This window comes from Balaenoptera physalus (assembly GCF_965194825.1).
Source record: "Balaenoptera physalus genome assembly, chromosome: 3".
NCBI lineage: Eukaryota > Metazoa > Chordata > Mammalia > Artiodactyla > Balaenopteridae > Balaenoptera > Balaenoptera physalus.
The window spans coordinates 18788085-18807451 of record NC_138890.1 but is presented as its reverse complement, the minus strand read 5'-3'; the positions used below and the strand labels follow the sequence as shown (position 1 = coordinate 18807451).

The following is a 19367-nucleotide window of genomic DNA, read 5'->3' as shown; positions in this document are numbered from 1 at the left end:
AGTTGCAGCTTGCCAGCTCCTTAGTTGTGGCACGTGGGCTCCTTAGTTGTGGCATGTGAACTCTTAGTTGCAGCATGCATGTGGGGTCTAGTTCCCTGACCAGGGATCAAACCCAGGCCCCCTGCATTGGGAGCTCAGAGTCTTAACCACTGTGCCACTAGGGAAGTCCCAAGATCATTATACATTAATGAATTTTATTTCTATACAAGCAATGAATGGGAATTGAATTTTTTAAATACCATTTTCATTAGCATCAAACAGGAAATAACATAAACAGGAAATTCTTAGAAATCTCACAAAAGATGTACAAGACCTATACAGTGAAATCTATAAAATATTGTTGAGAAAAATAAATAAAAACTAAATAAATGGAGAGATATACAGTGTTCGGGGGACCACTCAATATTGTTAAGATGTCAGTTCTCTCCCAGTTGTTCTATACATTCAGTGCAATCCCAGTGTAGATCCCAGAAGGCTTTTGTTTTTAATAGAAATTGACAAGATGAACCTAAAATTAATATGGGAATGCAGAGGATCAAGAACAACCAAAAAGACATTGGAAAAGGAGAAAAAAATTGGAGTTGATTTCAGATTTGTTACAAAGCTACAGAAATCATGACAGTGTGGTATTTGCTTAATGATAGACAAATAGATACATGGTACAAAATAGTGTTCGGCCATAGACCAACACGTATATGGGCAACAGGTTTTTGCCAAACGTACAAAGGCAATTCAGTTGAGGAAGGACAGCCTTTTCAAGAAATGGTGCTGGGACAATTATGTGTCATATGAAAAAAAGAACTTTGATCCATACCCTGAACCATATGCAAAAGTAACTCAAATGGATCAGAGACCTACATATAAAGGCCTACATATAAACTTCTAGAAAAGAAAATAGGGAGAACTCTTGTAACCTTGAGTTAAGGCAAAGATTACTTAGATACGACACCAGAGCACAATCAACAAATGAAACATTGATAAACTGACTTCATCAAAATTAAAAACTTCTGCCAGAGAGAAAGTATATGCAAAACGAATTATATCTTGAGTATGTAAAATACTCTCTAAGTGGCTCTGTAGCACAATGGATAGCACACTGAACTTCTAGAATATGTAAAATACTCTCAAGTCAATAATAACAACTCTAGAAACATGGGCCAAAGATTCTAGCAGACACGTCCCCAGAGAAAATATGCAGATGGCAAATGAGTACATGAAAAGATGCTCAACATCATTAGTCATTATAGAAATACAATTTAAAACCCCAGTGAGATACCACTGCACACCTATTAGAATGGTTAAAATCAAATGAAAAAGACTGGCCATACCAAGTGTTGGTGAGGATGTGGAGGAACTGGGATTTTCATACACTGCTGGTGGAAATGTAAAATGGTACACTCACTTTGGCGAACACTTCGGCAGTCTCTTAAAAAAAGTCACACACGCCTACCATATTAGCCAATCTTCCCTACTTCATAGCTGTTTACCCCAGCACAAGGAAGGTATAAGTCCTTACAAAGACCTGTATGCTGTTTGAAAAGTAAAGAATGCTGTTTTTAGCTTTATTCATTGCAGCCAAAACTGGAAAACAATACAAATGTCCCATCAACAGGGAAAAGGATAAATAAGTTGTGGTATGTCTATACAATGGGATACTACATAGCATAAGAAAGAAATGAACTATTGATGCATGCAGCAATGTGAATTAATCTCAAGATAATTATGCTGAGTGAAAGAAAGCATGCACAAAATAGTACGTACTGTCATTCCATTTATATAAGACTCTCAAAAATACAAACTATAGTAGCAGAAAGTAGTTCATGGGGGATGAAGTGAAAAGGTGGCAGGAAGAAGGGATTAAGAAGAGGCACAAGGAAACTTGGGGAGGATGATAGACTATGTTGATTGTTGTGATGGTTTCATAGTCAAGTTAAAACATCAAATTGTACACTTTATGCAGTTGAAGTCAGTTATATCTCCATAAGGCTATTTAAAAAATATATATGTATGTATGCATGTATATGTATATATGCATGTGATAGAGGGGACTCAGATTAAAAGAGACTTGAGACACATAGCAACCAAATGCAATGTTTGGACTTTGTATACTGATTCAAGCGTTCTGGAGGCAACTGGGGAAATTGTCTGAGTGTTAGATTATGTTGATTAATTATTGTTAATTTTGTTAGATAAGACGGTGGCACCAAACAAAAGCCCGTATCTGTTAGACATAGTTCACTTGGGGTGACTTTATGGGTGAAAGCATACAGTGCTTGTGATGTGCTTTGAAATACTCTAGCACAATAAGGAGAGGGGAATAGATGAAGAATATAGGTAAATACTGATAATTGAAAGTCAATGATAAATACATTAAAGGTTCATTAAATTCCGGTTTCTTTTGTGTACTTTAAAATTCCTCCTAAAATTTTATGTTGTTTTTGTGTTATCCTCAGGGTAGAATCCAAGGTCTCCTTTGTTTTAGCCCCCACCATACCCCTTCAGCCTCATCATCTGCCTCCCACCACAGTTTAGGATCTGGTTATATGCAGGGTGACCGTCTGTCCCAGTGTGCCTGGAACAGTCTTGGTTTGCATCTGTTGTCCCAGTGTAATTATTAACAGGGCCCTCTGACTCTCAAAATATTCTAATTTGAGTAACATACGCTTACCCTAGTTATAGTTATATCGAACTGTAATTTCCTTCACATACCTGTGCTTCACACCTGTTTGCCTTTACTAGACTATTCCTTTGTCCAGAATCCCCCTTCCTATCCCAATGCTTTCCTTATCTAACTCCTTCCTACTCACTTTTCCAAGTTTTAGCTCAGGCATCATTTTCTCAAAGCCTTCCCTGGCAGTCCTCTGCTGCCCTGTCCCACCCCACCTGCATTATTTTGCCTTCTTTGTGCTGCCACACCACCTGGGCATGCTCCATCGTACGGCACTTGATGAAAATGTGTTTACTGGTCTGCTTTCCAATTCAGTTAGCTTTTCAAGGTTAGGGGTACACTGTCTTTTCATCTTTGGGTCCTTGGTGTCTAACAGTGTTGGCAGTGTCTGCAAAATGCTGGATAAATTCAGCCTTAGAGATTTTCTGACTTAACCTTAGATAAATGAGAAAAACTCAAGCTTGGAAAGGTAAAAGCACCTTTCTGAGATCACGGAGCATAGCAGTGGCAGAGTCAGAAGCAGAGCTCATGACTGCATCCCTTCTCGCACACAGTGATATGATAAGCAATTTTAAGGAGCTTTAGCGGTGTCCCTTCACAAAGACAGAGCTTATATATCTAATAATGGCCATCCTTGGAGCAGAATAGGAAAGCTATTAGAACAGTGGCAGTGGCTCTGACATGTACAAGAACTGGATGTTGATAATGCTGTAATATTTCAAATGTTTGTTAGATACAAAATGCAACGGTGATTATGACACCTGGCTTTTTTACTATATACATTTATTTACCAGAATGCTAAATCTATGGGAAAACTGCCAGTTTTTCTCTTTTTTTAATTACTTTTTTAGAATCCTCTCATATGATATGACATGGAAAGTAATGTAGGATAATAGGGACTTTATACATTTAATTATTTTAAAATAAGGAACATCATCTAGAGTGCATCTTAAAAGTTCTCATCACAAGAAGAAAAACATTCTGTATGGTGGTAGGTGTTGACTAGACTTATTGTGATCATTTCAAAACATACAACTATCAAATCATTATGTTGTACACCTGAAACTAATATAATGTGTATATCAATTATACCTCAATTAAAACTTTTAATAAAATAAAGTTAGCTGAAATATCAGGAAAAAAAAAGAACATCCAGAGAACACTGAATGTCTGTTTTTCTTTGCAATTTTCATAGCGTCGTCTTGGAGATGCAGCCAAGAAAGCCATCAGCAAATTAACAACCAGAACAGTGAAAAAAGGTGATAAGGTACAGTAATGAAATCACTTTAACACTATAAAAACAGTAAAGTATTTTGCTTTTGATTTGGTGGGCGGGAGTATACCCTAACCATTTATGTCTCCTTTGTTAGATTATTCTTTTTCTCCAAGCATACTATCTAAACTAGCTTCTCTTTGAAATCTTATTCTTAGTGTGCCTGTCATTCAGAGACCCTCCATACAGTTCTCTAATTTTCCTGGATTTTAAATGCTCCTGTCGTCATTAGCATCACCGGACTACTTACGGTTTCCCTAGCTGTGGTGTTCAACAGTTTTCTTCTGCTAAAACCTAGCATACTTTGGGGAAGAACTCTAAGTAGCCAGGAATGTGCATTCTCTTCCTGCGCTTCATGCGACTTTGCCTCTCTCTTCTGTATTCTAGTTCTTCACCAGTTAGCTGGAGAACTAGAGACCCACATTCAAGGGAGTGTTGGTTAACAAGGTGCTTTCTGTACAGTGGGCTAAGCAGTTTGAAAGAAGGGCGCAGTTTGAAAGAAGGGTGCAGTTTGAAAGAAGGGCACAGTTTGTTAGGGTTGGGTCTAGTGGCTTAGGGGGAATGAATCACAGAGGCAGTGATACAGGCCATCTATGGCTGAGATTCCTGACCCGAATTCTCCAGTCAGATCTCAAAATTAGGTAGAGCCCTGCTTCTGCTCTCTATGGACAAAACAGCAACTTAATGTGAGACCCTGTGTTCAATATATTCAAGGTTATCTAGAATGAAGAAATTGCATCTCTGAAGTTATAAAACCAAACCTGTCTTCTGCCCCAAAACCAACTCTAATTTTTTAGCAAAGAGCTCTGGAAGGATAATTACAGGTGATTCTCCATCGTCTTAAGTTTTACCGCTTTCTTGACTTTACTCATTTTTATTCCCACTGCCTTGACACCCCACATCTAGTTTTCCTTGACACAGCTCCAGAAGGTAGAAACATTTTCAGTGAACTTCATGGTATACTATAAAGAAAGAAAAAAGTAAAAACACTTGCAGAAAATATAAGCAGCATCACAACAGCTGTACTTTAACCCCAGAGGAGTGGTCACTGATATAAATGCTTTTTTGACCTGGTAGCCTTCAGCTGCCACATTAATTTGAACTTCCCTGGAGCTCATCCAACCTACCCATCCTACTTTGTCCCCCATGCTAATACAAAACCATCTTTCCTTATTAAAGCCAACACTTTTTAGTTTGTACCTCCTAGACCTGTCAAGAGTTACCCTACTGAGTTTCAGTCCAAGGGGCAGTGACACAGCAAATAGTGTAGCCTTTCCTGGTAGTGCTCTGTTTAATGACAAGGCAGGGGAACCCTTCCCCAATCCAGAGGAGGAAGGAGATCAATTACCCTGGGTGACCAAACACCTGGCTGACTCTTCCTGACCCTTGATAAAGACCTAGTATAGAGTTGAGTCCATGACTGTTCTCTACCCCGAATCTATGACCCAGATGCACAGCTCCCATCCTTGGGGTGAGTCTTTTGCGGGCTCAACCATCTTTTCTGCCTGTACTTAACTGTGTGGTCAGATGAGCGTCCTGATGAGGAAAACCTACTCAGACCAGAATAGTGATGCAGCACTAGATGGTCCAAGGTGATAGCTGATTTGAATCTTGAAAAAAATTAGAATTCTGATTTCTAAGATGTTTCACAAACAGAATTAGTATTAATTGTTACACCATAGTTTAAAAACAAAATAGACTGGCTTAATTACAATTTGGGTCAATACAGTTAAGCAAATGGAAACGTTACATTTTTTTTATAACCTTTCACTTTATAATCACCTGTTTACCACAGTTGCCACAGGAAAAATCTTAGCTGGATCGTATCTCCTCCATTTAGGTACTTATAGCTTTAGCGTATAACTTTTGTTGCTGTGCTTTTCATTTCAGGAAACAGACCCAGACTTTGATCATTGTGCAGTCTGCATAGAAAGCTATAAACAGAATGATGTTGTCCGGATTCTCCCCTGCAAGTATGTCAACTTTCTTCGTTTAAAATAGAATGATACTAATGTGATTTGTACATCTCCCTTTCAGAGTGGATATCCACTTGCTTTTGAGAGCCACCTTACCCACGGCTTTTCTGGTAGGCAGAGGCCCAGCTGCATACTGCACATAGTGGTGAGCCGTGTGCCTCAGCAAGAACTGATTGCAAAGCCTTTTCTAGTTATGAGAAACACAGGGGCATAACCTCCAGGCACATCAGTAGCCTAAAAACATTAAGGTCAAGAATTTTTATTTCTGTGACTTCTGTGGGTTTCAGAACTAGCCACTGTTCCTCTGCTTCTTAAATCAGAGTACATCACTAGGCTGTCTGATAAAGCCTCAGCAGTGTTCACTTGGTGCTGGGTACCAGAACTCTAGGACTTAGATCAAATCTTTTTTTGAGCCTTGGCTGTGTAAATTGGGGAGGACTGGTACGTGCTGTGTGCCTGCCCCACGTCAGGTACTCTGCTCTGTGCAGTTTACATCTACTCTCTCCCCATTGTCCAGTAAAGGATGGCGAAGTCAATAGTAGAGCTGCCAGGGACACACAAGTCAGAAATGGCAGAGCCAATATAAAGGTGTGCCTCTGTATTATTCCTGCTCTTTATGTAGGGCCACATGCCTCCCTCCAAAAGGAGGATGTTCGCCTGTACTCTGGTGCCCTAAAAAGAGCATGTAGATTTCTACCATGGTGCTATGCCAAGCTAGGGAGTATGAGACACTAAGATACACAATTCTGAGCATTGACTGGAAAAATATGAGGTCACCTACTGAGAAGCCTAAAATCAGAAGACTTTTCCTCTTCCTTCTCCATTCTCTTTTAAAAGACATCCACATAACTCCTGCCTTCTAATAATACGGAACATGTGAATGAATAGAATAATTAGTAGTAGTTGTCTGCATGAGGCTACTGGTGTTAGTTTACTTATTCACATAGTTATATATTTTGAGCCTAGAAAGATCTGGGGTTTTTTAATCAAAACTTAAGAATAATTCCATATACTGAAACAGAAAACAAAGATTCAGGAAGTCAAATCATTTAGTTTACATAAAAAGGGAAATCTGTAAAACTAAATGTAAGCTGTGCTATAGAAAATTAAACTATGTAATTACAGTTTTTCCAGTCTAAAAACATGAGGCTAAAGGAAATACACATACAAATACAGTTGACCCTGTACAACTCGGGTTTGAACTGCACCGGTCCACTTATTTCAGTAGTAAATACTGCAGTACTACATGATCAGCAATTGGTTGAATGTGCAGAACTGCGGATGCGGAGGGCTGACTGCAAAGTTATATGTGGATTACCAACTGCATGGGGGCATCAGCACCCCTAACCCCACCCCACCCCTAGGTTGTTCAAAGGTCAACTATGCAGATCAGGGGAAAGATTAGTAGGTTACATTATAAAGCATAATCAGCTCTTCCTTGCTTTTAAAAATTGTTTTTACCTGCACAGATTTCTTTTGACACTGGAATAGCCAGGAAGAAGCCGAGTCTTTCAAAATTCTCTGTCTTCTTATCTCAGTCCAGGGGCCCTTGGAACCATCTGGGACCTAAGAAAGAAGGCTTCCAAAACCACTAATGGTTATTAATAAGGTGGCACTGTTTTCCTCAGGGGAGCCTCAGCTGAAAATAGATTATGCTGGGAAGTTTGCTCCGTATTCTCCCTGTCCCTCAAGCATTGGCTTCTCAAGAGTTTCATTCTTAGTTCTCTTTTTTTCTTCCGGAAATCAGAATCAGTGGGGAGCTTTCAGAAACACATCCTGAGGGGATCCCCGGGCATGTGTGTTTTTATTAAGTGCCCGGGTGACTCTGATGCTGCAAGGCCATACCATCTGTTGAAGTCCAGAGCTTTGCTTGATCTCAGCCATTTCTATGGCTGCACCTTCCACCAGAGGAGGGGTCTCAACCTTTGTGTTTGTGGTCTGCTTTCCAGTATTAGAATTTGGCAAACTTAACGGCATCTCTATGCACCTGTAATTAGGGCACTGCTCACTTGGTTGTCTTTTATTCCTAGATCCTTGTCTAGACTATACATTCCCACTGCCCTGACTTCCCCTTTTGCTTTGAAGCAGGTTGTAGCTTTCTCTGTGTTGCACAGCCTGCTCAGCAAAAACATTTCACCTAACTGAAATGGTGACAACAGCATGATTCTCAGGTGTAGTAAAGACTAACTTTGCACATCAAGCAACATTTTGTATGACCCAAGTTGACAACTTTTGACCTAGAGCAGGGTCTCTCCACCTGGGCACTGTGGACATTTGGGACCAGATAATTCTTTGTTGGGCAGGTTGGGGTGCTGCCTGTGCATTGTGGGTTATTTAGCAGTATCTTTGGCTCCACTCACTAGGCGCCAATAGCACCCCACACACACAGTTGTGACAACCACAGATGTCTCCGGTTGAGAACCACTGACCTAGAGGATGGCTCCACACAAATACTCATCTTTACTCCAAATCTTCTCCAAGCCTCTGTTTTCCAGTGGATTCCTCTCAAGTACCTTTGAATTAACTCTTGTGCCGCTACTTGCTTTATTCCCTCTGCCTGAGATACTCTGCCCTTCCTCTTTTGTCTATAGGTCTTTAAAACTGTGCCGAGGTGTGACTCTGCTATGTCTTCCTTTAGCTCTGGTTGCCAGACAGCTCTGCTACCTCCCTGCCTCCCGTGGGGCTCCAACCAGCCCTCCTCCAGCTGGGCCAGGAGCGCTGCCCGGAGCCTCTCTCTTTCCCTGGTCATTTCTCCCTACTCCTCAAGCAGCACATCCAGGTGTATTCATTCTCCTTAAACACCCTAACTCATCCCTTTATTCCTCACTCTCATCAGGTAACTTCACCATAAACCTCACAGAAAATAATGGCTGTTAGACAGCTGAAATTCTCCCAGCCTGCTGTCCCCAAGCCTTCATGCGTACCTGCCTCCACACCCACCCTTGCAGCCTTCCCTCCCATTAGGATGGAGAGGACAGCCTCCTTGGTTCTAATGTGCTCTTTCAACCTAGGCCTCTGTGTGCCAACACCTTCCCTTCCTTGGGGACCTTGCTGTATTGACTGTCTGCTCCCTCCAGTTTTTGTTCTTTCTGTCTCTACCCACCAGCATTTCATCATGCTCAAGCATTTTCTATCCAGTTTTTATAATTCTCTTTCAAACCCATCTCCAAAGCCGTACCACTCTACAGCTTCTCCCCTTTACAGCCAGACTCTGGAAAGCATCTGCACTCACTGTCCCTTCTACCCCTGAGTAAGGGGAGAAGAAAAGCCCAGATGCCTTTGTCTGTCCTTCCTTTTAACAAGCCTATCCCAAGACTGAACTAAGACTTTCTGTAGATAGCAAACCTCTCATGGATTGCTGGCTTTTTGTTTCATGACCTTTACTTTTTACCTTCTGTCATGTTCATTTACTGTGGACAGATGGCAGTTGGCATTGCTTTGGGACCTCCTACTTGTGGCAGTTGATTACAGTTGATCGTCCTTTGGATGTTAGCCAACACATCTTAGAAACTGGAAAACTGGCACTTTATTTAGACCTCTTTTATTTAAAGGTCAGCCATAAAATTTTTAGTGGTTAAAAATACTTTTCAGAAGTAGAGTTCTGCAGCTTGGATGACCGTATGTCTAAGATGCCACTTCGGGAGCTAAGATGGGTCAGTCATCTGGCTGCTGGCAGAGGCATTACCGTGATGCCCCCTCCTCAGAGGGAGGGCCTGTTTCAACAGTGTCTGCTGCCGGTCCCAGTTCAGGGAGAAGAGTTATTTGCTCTGACCTTTAATAATCCTGGATCCTTTTATATTTGCCAGGTTCTTGCACGGCACCAAGAGGCTGCAGAGCTGTGAAAACAACTCACCTTCAATGTAGACTCCTCACCCCACCCCCAGCCGTTGTTCTGATCACTCTAGCTTATGGTGTACGTGGGAAGTAGGAGAGTGGGAAAGCATCGTATTTCAGTATTATCGGTTTGGTTCCTTTCATGTTCTATACGTTTCACATTCTGTATCCCAAAGTATTTCTAATAGGAATAAAGGACTTTTGCCGAAGCTCTGATACGCTTATCCTTTTCACGTTTCACTGTTCCTCAGCACATCACCTGCTTTCCATTCCCGTACACCACTCAGCCCTAAATATGTTGGGCCCTCTTCTGCTTTTATGTGCATTTTTATTATTCAAGTCTTCTATAAAAGTGAGAAGGGAGCTTCTTTTCGAGGTCTGGCTGGCCCCAGGTGCCGCCCTCTGAGGTGTCTGCGCATGCTTGTGGTATGTCTGCAAGCTTGTACGAGGTCACTCTGGTGCTGGGCGTGCTGGGACCTGAGGCACACTCAAGTGTTCTGACCACGTATCAGGATATCGTGTGAAATGTTGACGTTACTTTGCCTGAATGTATGTTTAATGACACCTTTCATCTGCATGTCCTTGGTGCCTTTTCTAAGTTTTTCACTTACTGCTCCAAACAGCTTCACAAGGTAGATGGCAGGCAACCTTCCCCACTACGCCCCAACCCCGCAGTGTTCAGATGAGACAGCTGGGAGTCAGAAAGGGCAGTTTGTCAAGGCTCAGAGTGTTGTAGTAGCAGAACTTTACCTAGGAGGAAGGGAAGGCCATGTGGAGTTTGGTAAAACAGTAGACCTGAGGAGATAGAAGCAAGAGGTAAAAACAATGGGTGACGAAGAAAAGAAGCAACAAGTACAGGGCAGCTCTTCACCACAGTTCTGTCAGTGACCTGAAGCAGAGTGATAGGCTTGTGTCAGAAGGGCCAGTAGGTGAAGACAAACGTCGGGTTTTGTTTTCAGAAGAGGGAGATGTGCTGTGGGAATCGGACTGATGGTCTCTGGGCCAGGTGCAGGAGCTGGACTGTCGGGAACCTGGAAAGACAGCACAGATGGAGGAGGGAGTGTGGGAGGGAGGGAGGGACGGATCACTGGCTGGGGTGGGGACTGGGGGTAGGAAAGCCATGGGGTAAACAGATAGTCAAAAGGAAAAGTTATTTTTTTATGAAAGAAAATACTTCTTTGTGATTTTGAGTCAGCTAAGGAGGGGAGGCTTTCTTTCTCAGCTTGTCCCTAGAAAACCAGTTAGTCTTTGTTTTCCTTCATTACAGTGCCCCACAGCAGGGGACCAGATACTTTCTTTTAGATCAGCAAACCTCCAAGGAAACAATTAAGAACCCCAACATAAGAGAAGTTCATTTATAACTAAGGTTAAAGAACAGATAAATAGAGAACACTCAACTTACGCAGCTTTAAAAATTAAATATAGGATTATACCATTTTGTTCCTTTCTGAATAACCAGTAATAGAAAAGACCAGACAATAAGAAAAGGGGAAAGCAAAAACGCTGGTAAGAGTGGGAGGGTGAAAGCCAGGCCACCGCTGCTGGCTTAAACCAAGGTCTCCACAAACAGCCGGCTCAAGTCAGCTGCCCCACACCAAAGCAGCTGCATCAGAGATAACAAAACCTTATCTCTTCTGTCACCTGCCAACTGGCCAAAGTCCATGGTCCACACTACATAGAACTGGCTTAGAGCACCTTCCCAGCCACCCAACACTGACCAAACCCTCAGTGGTCCATAGGCCTTCCAAAAAGTACGCCAGATATTAGGCAGATGCACCCTTGCAAGGGGGAGGATCTGTCATTTATGTCAGACCTAAAGGGTATATGTCTTCAAAAAGGACTAGAGGCCTTGTTCTAGTCTTTGTTAGGCCACAGCCAGCACTGGCACAGTTCACAGCTGCTGGGGACTGAACCCCATCTCTGAGAACACGCCCTTGGTGCAGCCCTGTGGTAAGGAGGCTTCATCTCCCTTTTGGAGTACACTCATACTTGGATGCAAGGAACAGGAAACAGACGTGACAGTGCATTGTGTATACTGAATGAATTTAGGTCTTGCCTATGGTTTGATGACTTTCACCTCTTAAGTAAAAACCTTCAGTTTTAAATAAAAGCTTTCAAGGATGATGAGGTTCTGGTTCATTGCATTATCTGTAAGTTTCAGACTAGATTAATATATTTAGTTGTCAAGATTTTTATTCTTACCCCAAAGAAATGGGTACAAAGCTACCAAGTGATGTTAGGTTGTTTGGGTTGAAGCTGTAAGCATGAATGTTTCTTCCAAATCCCAATTAAAAAAGTGAGTTTTCTAGATCTCCTACTTTTTAAAATCAAAACTGCATTTTAAAACAGGGGTATATAACTGCTTATAAGCTATATATAAATTATAAATTAACAAGGTTTAAAAGGCATACCATGGTTCAATTTGATATCTTTCTCAAAATTTATTCTATCTTATCCAGAGACTCTGATTATAGTGCTTCCAAAGGTGCCTGGAACATCTGTCCTGGCACCTGCGCCTGCCCCTGCTTGGCCAGGACTCTGGGGCTTCCGTGTGCCCTCATTTCAGGTTCTCAGAGCTACCACGGAGAGGTACTTGAGCTTGAGAAATGATGTCAGCAGCTCCCTCACACTCTTTTCTCCTTTCCAAAGGACACAGGCATCTTTTTCAAGAATGCAAAACCGTCCATGATTTATTTCCAGTCACAAGGATGTGACTTTCTACTCTCTGGAATAAGAGAGAAAATCGCCCATCCTCTCTCTCCCTTCAACATCTCAGCTGGAAACTGCTACCAAATGTTATCTGGTCCTTAAGCACAGTGCATTCCTAAACATAGTTCGAACCACCCAATGTTTGTAACTTTACAAACATTTAACCTGGGTTGCTTAGAAGTCTTTTTAAATAATATTTTAAATGATATTTAAACAGAGGTCCCTGAAACTAATTATATAGAGAACTCTTCATTTAACTTCTGGTTAATATCTTCTTGAAATTCTATTTCTACTTTAGATACTATTGAAAACAACTGATTTATAACGTATAATTCATTATCTTCATTGTTAATAAATTTCCTACTTTTCCTCAAATCTTTTTTGGAATTTGGTGGAGTAAAAACACCAAACACCCAAATACTACGTATCAGTTCTCATTATACGGTGCTATCAACATACAAGATTGGATTCAGGATATTTTCTGCCAGCTCAATTTTAATACATCCCCAATATTTGTCTCTTGGTACCAAACAGACTAACTAAAAATTCCATTTCTTTACATTTTGGCCTAGGAGTTTTTCAGTATATAATTTGTGATATAATTCTCCATTTTTTTATAGGCATGTTTTCCACAAATCCTGCGTGGATCCCTGGCTTAGTGAACATTGTACCTGTCCTATGTGCAAACTTAATATTTTGAAGGCCCTGGGAATTGTGGTATGTTTCCTATTTTGTTAATACTTTTGTGTAGTATTATCTCTAAGCATAACATAACATAGCACAAGCGGATGGTTAAAAGTCTCACAAGAAAACACTGGCTTTCTCTGCCAGATAACCCTGTTAGTCCAACACTGCCTTTTTTCCTACGTTACTTAAAGTCCAGCCCACCTCAGGAAACTCCTGGAAGAGCAGATGAAGAACTGTGCTAGTCCACTTTACAGCCTGCTTCTTCTGTTGGGTGGTGGGTGTGTGATGAAGAACTGAGGTAGAGAGAAGAACATGATTTTCCTCTATTCCAGTATTTTTTTTTTTAAGGAGTAGAATGTAGACTTTTAACTCTGGTCCAATAGTAATTTTTTCTGCATTCAGCATGATATAAAACTATGTCATCACTTATGTTCCTTCCTCTTGAATTTGGCTTTGCTCTCCTGGGTGTTGGTAATTGCAGTCAGTGAAGGTGGGCAGTGCCAGCCCTGGGCAGACCTTTGACAGCTGGGCAGGGGTTTTGGTTGGGTGCCGGCCACATAGGGCACTTCAGCCCTGGCCAGGAGAGTCAGGACTGACTAACTGAGGACCTTGGAGACTTCCTGCAGTTCCTTCCTTAAGAGAAGTATATGTCCAGGATTATTGCTTTTTAGAGGAAAGTGAAATACTTTCTGGTCTCAAAAAAGAGTGAATGAATAATCTCCATATAGAGAAGAAAGTTTATTTTGACCCAACAGATGAATTCCTTGTTTTAGCTTTACAGATCTAAGTAGTCCTATTTGAAATATGTTATCTAGTTAGGTAGTGATGCCCCATTTATCCTCCATCTCCAGAGATCACATCAGTGATGTTGTAGTTTCTTCACCTCTTCACCACTGACACTGGCCTAGGTAATTCCTTCTGGTGAGGGCCGTCCTTGAGACTGTCTAGCAGCATCCCTGGCCTTTCATATCCACTTTTTAGTTGGTAGGCTTTGACCCCACAGCAGCTCTGTACCTCTCCTTCAGCATTAGATGCTTAGGTTTTTTTTGTTTTTGTTTTTGTTTTTTGGTTGCACTGGGTCTTAGTTGTGGCAGGCGGGCTCCTTAGTTGTGGCATGTGAACTCTTAGTTGTGACATGCATCTGGGATCTAGTTCCCTGACCAGGGATCGAACCCAGGCCCCCTGCATTGGGAGCGCAGAGTCTTAACCACGGCGCCCCCAGGGAAGTCCCAATGCTTAGGTTTTGAAACATAGTTTTCTTAGAGTTCAAAAGTCTTTTCAAAGTTGATCTGCTCTTGGTTGTGTGCTTTACTTATGTTTAAAGACAGAAGATATTTAAAAACTGACTAGCAGATAGGTGGGGGTATTACAGAGAAGTTAATAGGGTGAAAGGATATTTTATGTTACCTGTATTAACATACGAGCCAAAGTGATAACTGCGCTGTTTGTCAGCTTTATAATAATGAATCCCTCTGCCTGTGAGCCATGTCCACAAAAGGTTGTCACTTTGTAAAGATGAAGTATTCAATTTTCTCGGTTCTGCAATGGATTTTGGCTTTCCTTAGTACCATTTTGGGGAAGAAATCGTCTGTTTCTTTTAAATAAAAATTCTTGGATGAGAGTGGAAGGTGTAGATGGGGAGAGAAATGAGAGGAAATCACCTGGAAAAAACTTGGTAAAGTCTTTGCAACAGGATGTCAAACATTTAGAATTGTATAAAAGGATTTGTTAATCTTACAAGCACTTTTAATCTGGAAATATTTTGCAGCCAAATTTGCCATGTACTGATAACGTAGCATTTGATATGGAAAGGCTCACCAGAACCCAAGCAGTTAACCGAAGATCAGCCCTAGGTGACCTCGCCAGTGACAACTCCCTTGGCCTCGAGCCACTTCGAACTTCGGGGATCTCGCCTCTTCCTCAGGATGGGGATCTCACTCCTAGAACAGGAGAGATCAACATCGCAGTAACAAGTAAGTGGGCCCTGTGCCCAGGGCACAGGACAGATTTGCTGCTGGTATTTGACGTGTGGTGGAGAGTTGAGGCAATCACCAGGGCCAGTGACTTAGTCTGTAACTGAGAAAGTAATGGTTACTTTTGTTAAAACAGATATTTGGAATAACGAAACTTCCTTTATAATAAGAAGCTTGTATACTTGTGTGTAGTTAATAGGAATAGTTGCCATTTGATGAGTAGTTGATCAGAGGTTTGTCTTAATAGCTGTTTATAAGCCTGTTTTGAAACGATTGCATTGCAGGCAGGGATGTGAGGTAGGACGTCAGCAGCATCTCAGGTGTGTCGTGTAACTGTGAGCACCAGTGGTCTCTAGTACCTAGGCTGCAGGCAACCTAGTAAAAAAACTAATCCAGCATTTGAGCCTAAAAATTCACAACTTAAGGAACAGTTGAGATGGCCAGCTGCTGCTCACTTTATTTTATACTTTTATGAAATTAGGTGTCTTAGCACTTACCTCTTTGGTATAATTGTACAAGAAGTGTGAGAAAAGCCAAAAGGTAATCTACTTTTAAAAAATGCTCTGGGCTAATTATGAACGTCATGATTGTTGAACTGTTGACGAGAAGAAAAAAAAAAATGCTCTGAGTGTTTTGATGGCCTTGCCAAAGTATGAGTGGGCTGGCAGGCGTGCGAGTGGGCCTTGTGGACATTCACCCCGTAACAAGCCAGCTGTTTTCAATCCATTCTTTATGTGTTATTTTCATCTAACAACCTTTCACCCCATCTTCCTTGTCACCACTCTGGTGCTGCCTTTTTCAGTATATGCTGTTGCTTACCTGTAGCTTCGAGCCCTAACCCTAATGGGACTCCTCTCAACTCTGGGAGTCAGTAAAATGGATAGAGCTGTTAAAAAGAGTTTTCCCTTAAATAGTAAGACTTGTGTGGTCTATTCAATTGAAGTATACGTGATCTTAACTAACCAGAAATTATTGTTAGAAAATGATTTCCCAAGTTGTATTTTCTCATCTGTCTAAACTCAAGGAGACTTCATTCAGTTATAAAATAAGTAAAACTATTCTTTGATACAATTTGACTGATTTCTTACCATTTACCAATGGTTTGTTTTAACAGCATTTCATGTTGTCCTGCTTTGACATTTAGGTTTTATGGGCTAGATTTTTAAAAATTGATCTAGTAATAATAAAGGAGACAAAAGTTGTCTGTTTACTAATGAGTTTTTGGTAGGTCCTTCATTGATCGACATTTATTGAGCACCTACTACTACATTAAGTACTGATCCCATTATATTTTATATAGAAATAACCTTTCAAAATCTTATGTTTTGATGATAAAAATATTACTTCATGTATCAAATTAATCACCTTTAGCAGAATTTGTACATGTTAATAAATGAAACTCATGTGGTTAAATTAGACAAAAGCTACCTCTGCTTTAACCTCAAAGCTCTGTAGTGCCATAGTAACTACAGTGCATTCAACCAGCATCCACTGTTTGCAAGGCACTGTGCTAACTACACACTGGGGAGAACAGAGGTGACCGAGACCCCAGCTGCAGTAGGTCGGTGCTAAAATACCTCTGGGCCCATCGGGTATTATTACGACGGTGTTTACTTCTTTTTGGTTACTAATTTTTGTAACTGAAATGCCATGCGTGTATGGATGCTATATTCAAAATTGGAAACATAGACGTAATTGAAGTTCTAAAAGTTAGTCTGCTTATCATGTATAAAAGTCTAAGAAGAAAAAAATAAAGAATGCTATGTTAAGCTTCTTGAAATTGATTATCAGCCATCTCTTAATTTTTTTAAATGCCAGTATATATTTTTTCTAACTTAAAATATATGTGGGTAAAAATGGTGGATTTTGCATGGGTTCTTAAATGTTTATTTTGACTTAAATAAAAACCTTATAAATTCACTCTATTGATGAGGAATTTGTATTCCAAGAAGCAGTGGCTGCACTGTTATCTAAAATGAAAGAGTTTGCTGTGCATTTTAATAATGTAAACCAAGGTGGGCAGAGAAATGCTCATAGAACAACTCAGCATCCTGGAATCCTGAAGAACAGTTCTTCTTAACCTTTTGAAGATCACAACCTTTAAAATTCAGTGAAAGTATAATAACGTTTTTCTAGAAAAACTCCTAGGCACACACAGTTTTGCATAGATGTAGGATTCATGGAAACCAGATTAAGAAACTCCCATGTTATACACAGCTTTCGCATATAAACATTTGGCATTCCAAGTATAAATTTCTTCTCTGCATTATTGCAGATGTATAGGGAACTTTACTGTGTAACACGTTGTTAAACCAGCCCTAGTTTGTGTATATTTTAGGAAACATTTTATAGTTAAGACTTTTTAGGAAGTCAGATTGGTTCTCAGGTTATTTTTGTGGTTCTCAGTAAGTACTGTTTTTGGAATGTTACCTTGATGATACAGAGTTTGAAAAGTTAAGGGAAAATATTAACCTATTTCCTGGATCTAGAGAGAAACTAGATAAAAACCTTTAGAGTTCTGTGTACCAGAGGTTTTCAACTCCTTGATGAGCCAAGAGTTGAAATAACCTACCTTGTGAATAACCTACCCTTTCTACTTCTGTTTAATAAAGCCAGAACAGCCAGTGCCGCTTCCCAGCGGTGGGGTTGTGAAGGGTAGTTCTCTTCTTTGCAGGAGACACCGATAAGATGTCCTTTTTAAATAAAGACTATAAGTAAACCCACTCATAAGCAAAAAGAATATAGATGTGAATGCCATGGAAGGCCAGCCTACAGACTGCTTGGAGTACCCACGAGATCTTTGGGAACCACTGCTCCATGTTTCTAAGCCTTTCTTTAAGAATGAGGGAAAAAAAAAAAAAAAAAAAAAAGAATGAGGGACACAGCCATGCAGAAGTGACATACTTTTTGGTGGCCGCACTTCTCACAAACCTCAGGACTTTAACTGGAAGAAATGTTTGGGCCATGCTTTCCTTTCTCCCTTGCAGCTTTCACCACTACTTCCACTAACCTTCTCCACTTAGTAGCTCTCTGGCAAACCTCCTCCTGCTTCACTTCCTTGGGCCAGTCTTGGCTTACACCTCCGTTGACGTCTGCTTCGTTGCATTTGAGGGAAATGTTGACATCGATTTGACATAAGCCTTCTCCCCAGAGTGATTTCCTCCCTTTCCTTTGTCAACAGAAGAATGGTTTATTATTGCCAGTTTTGGCCTCCTCAGTGCTCTCACACTCTGCTACATGATCATCAGAGCCACAGCTAGCTTGAATGCTAATGAGTAAGTAACCAATTGTTTCTTGGATTGCATGTGCCAGATGATCCCAAGAAAATATGTAATTTTCATAAAGATCATGAGAATTGCCTTCTACCATACTGATCCTGATGGGATCATACCTAGCAAAATAGTTTATTTCATGAACAGTAACACTGATTGGGAGTTCACCATGCTCAGCAACAACTGCTCACTTTAGAAAAGATCTCAGGGCTTTCATTAGCCACAAGCTTAGAATAAATCAACAATGGAACAAATGCCAAGGGAACCAATACAGTCGTAGTATGTGGAGAATGCCCATGTCCTAATCATAGACAGGATTAGCCCCACTTTGCTGTGTGCTCATCAGACTTTACCTGGAGTCTTAGCTACTTAGCTTTTGGTGGAGTACTGACACCCTGGCCTATGGTCAAAGGAACATGGATGTTTAACCTGCAAGAAAGAAGCAGTCAGAAAGACCTGTGACTTCCAAATATTAGAAAGACTGTCAGGAGAAAAAGAAAATAAACATAAACTATATTTCCATAGGACAAAATGAGGACCAAAGGGTAGGTTACAGGAAGGCAAAATTTCACCTTGGTAAAAAGAAGAACATCTGTCAGCAAGGCTACTTACCAGTGAGATGGTTTGCCGTGGGGGTAGGGAGTGCTCAGGACTAGGAATGCAGGCGGAAGGAAGCTGGGTGTTACTTGTCAGGGCTGTTGTCGGTAAAAGGTTTTTCAGAGGATGGAAAATTGGGCTGGGTAACAGTTGAGGTCCATTTTGATCCAATGGTTTTCCAAGAGTAGCTTTCCATGGGGGTAAGATAGAGAAAAGGTTTGTTGGCTTTATTTGTTTTGCTTTAAATTTTTGGCATTTACTGTAGGATATTATTCAGTCCTTTCTTTTAAGAAGTATTTATGAAAACTAATTCAAGATGAAAGCATCCCTGGGACACTGCCCAAATTTGAACCTGAATTGGTAGAATTCCTGTGCTCT

At 40.8% G+C, this 19367-nt stretch overlaps 1 protein-coding gene across 3 annotated transcripts in view; it reads left to right on the top strand.

Annotated features, from left to right (window-relative positions):
* RNF130 (ring finger protein 130) overlaps positions 1-19367 on the top strand; it is a 102964-nt gene that overhangs the window by 77274 nt on the left and 6323 nt on the right. The window contains exons 4-8 of one of the 3 annotated variants that reach the window (XM_082453517.1): positions 3864-3935; positions 5832-5914; positions 13081-13177; positions 14916-15120; positions 18302-18395. In XM_082453517.1, the coding sequence (XP_082309643.1) occupies positions 3864-3935; positions 5832-5914; positions 13081-13177; positions 14916-15120; positions 18302-18395 (551 nt within the window). The remainder of the gene's footprint in view (positions 1-3863; positions 3936-5831; positions 5915-13080; positions 13178-14915; positions 15121-18301; positions 18396-19367) is intronic. The other 2 variants (XM_082453518.1, XM_082453519.1) reach the window with 2 other exon arrangements.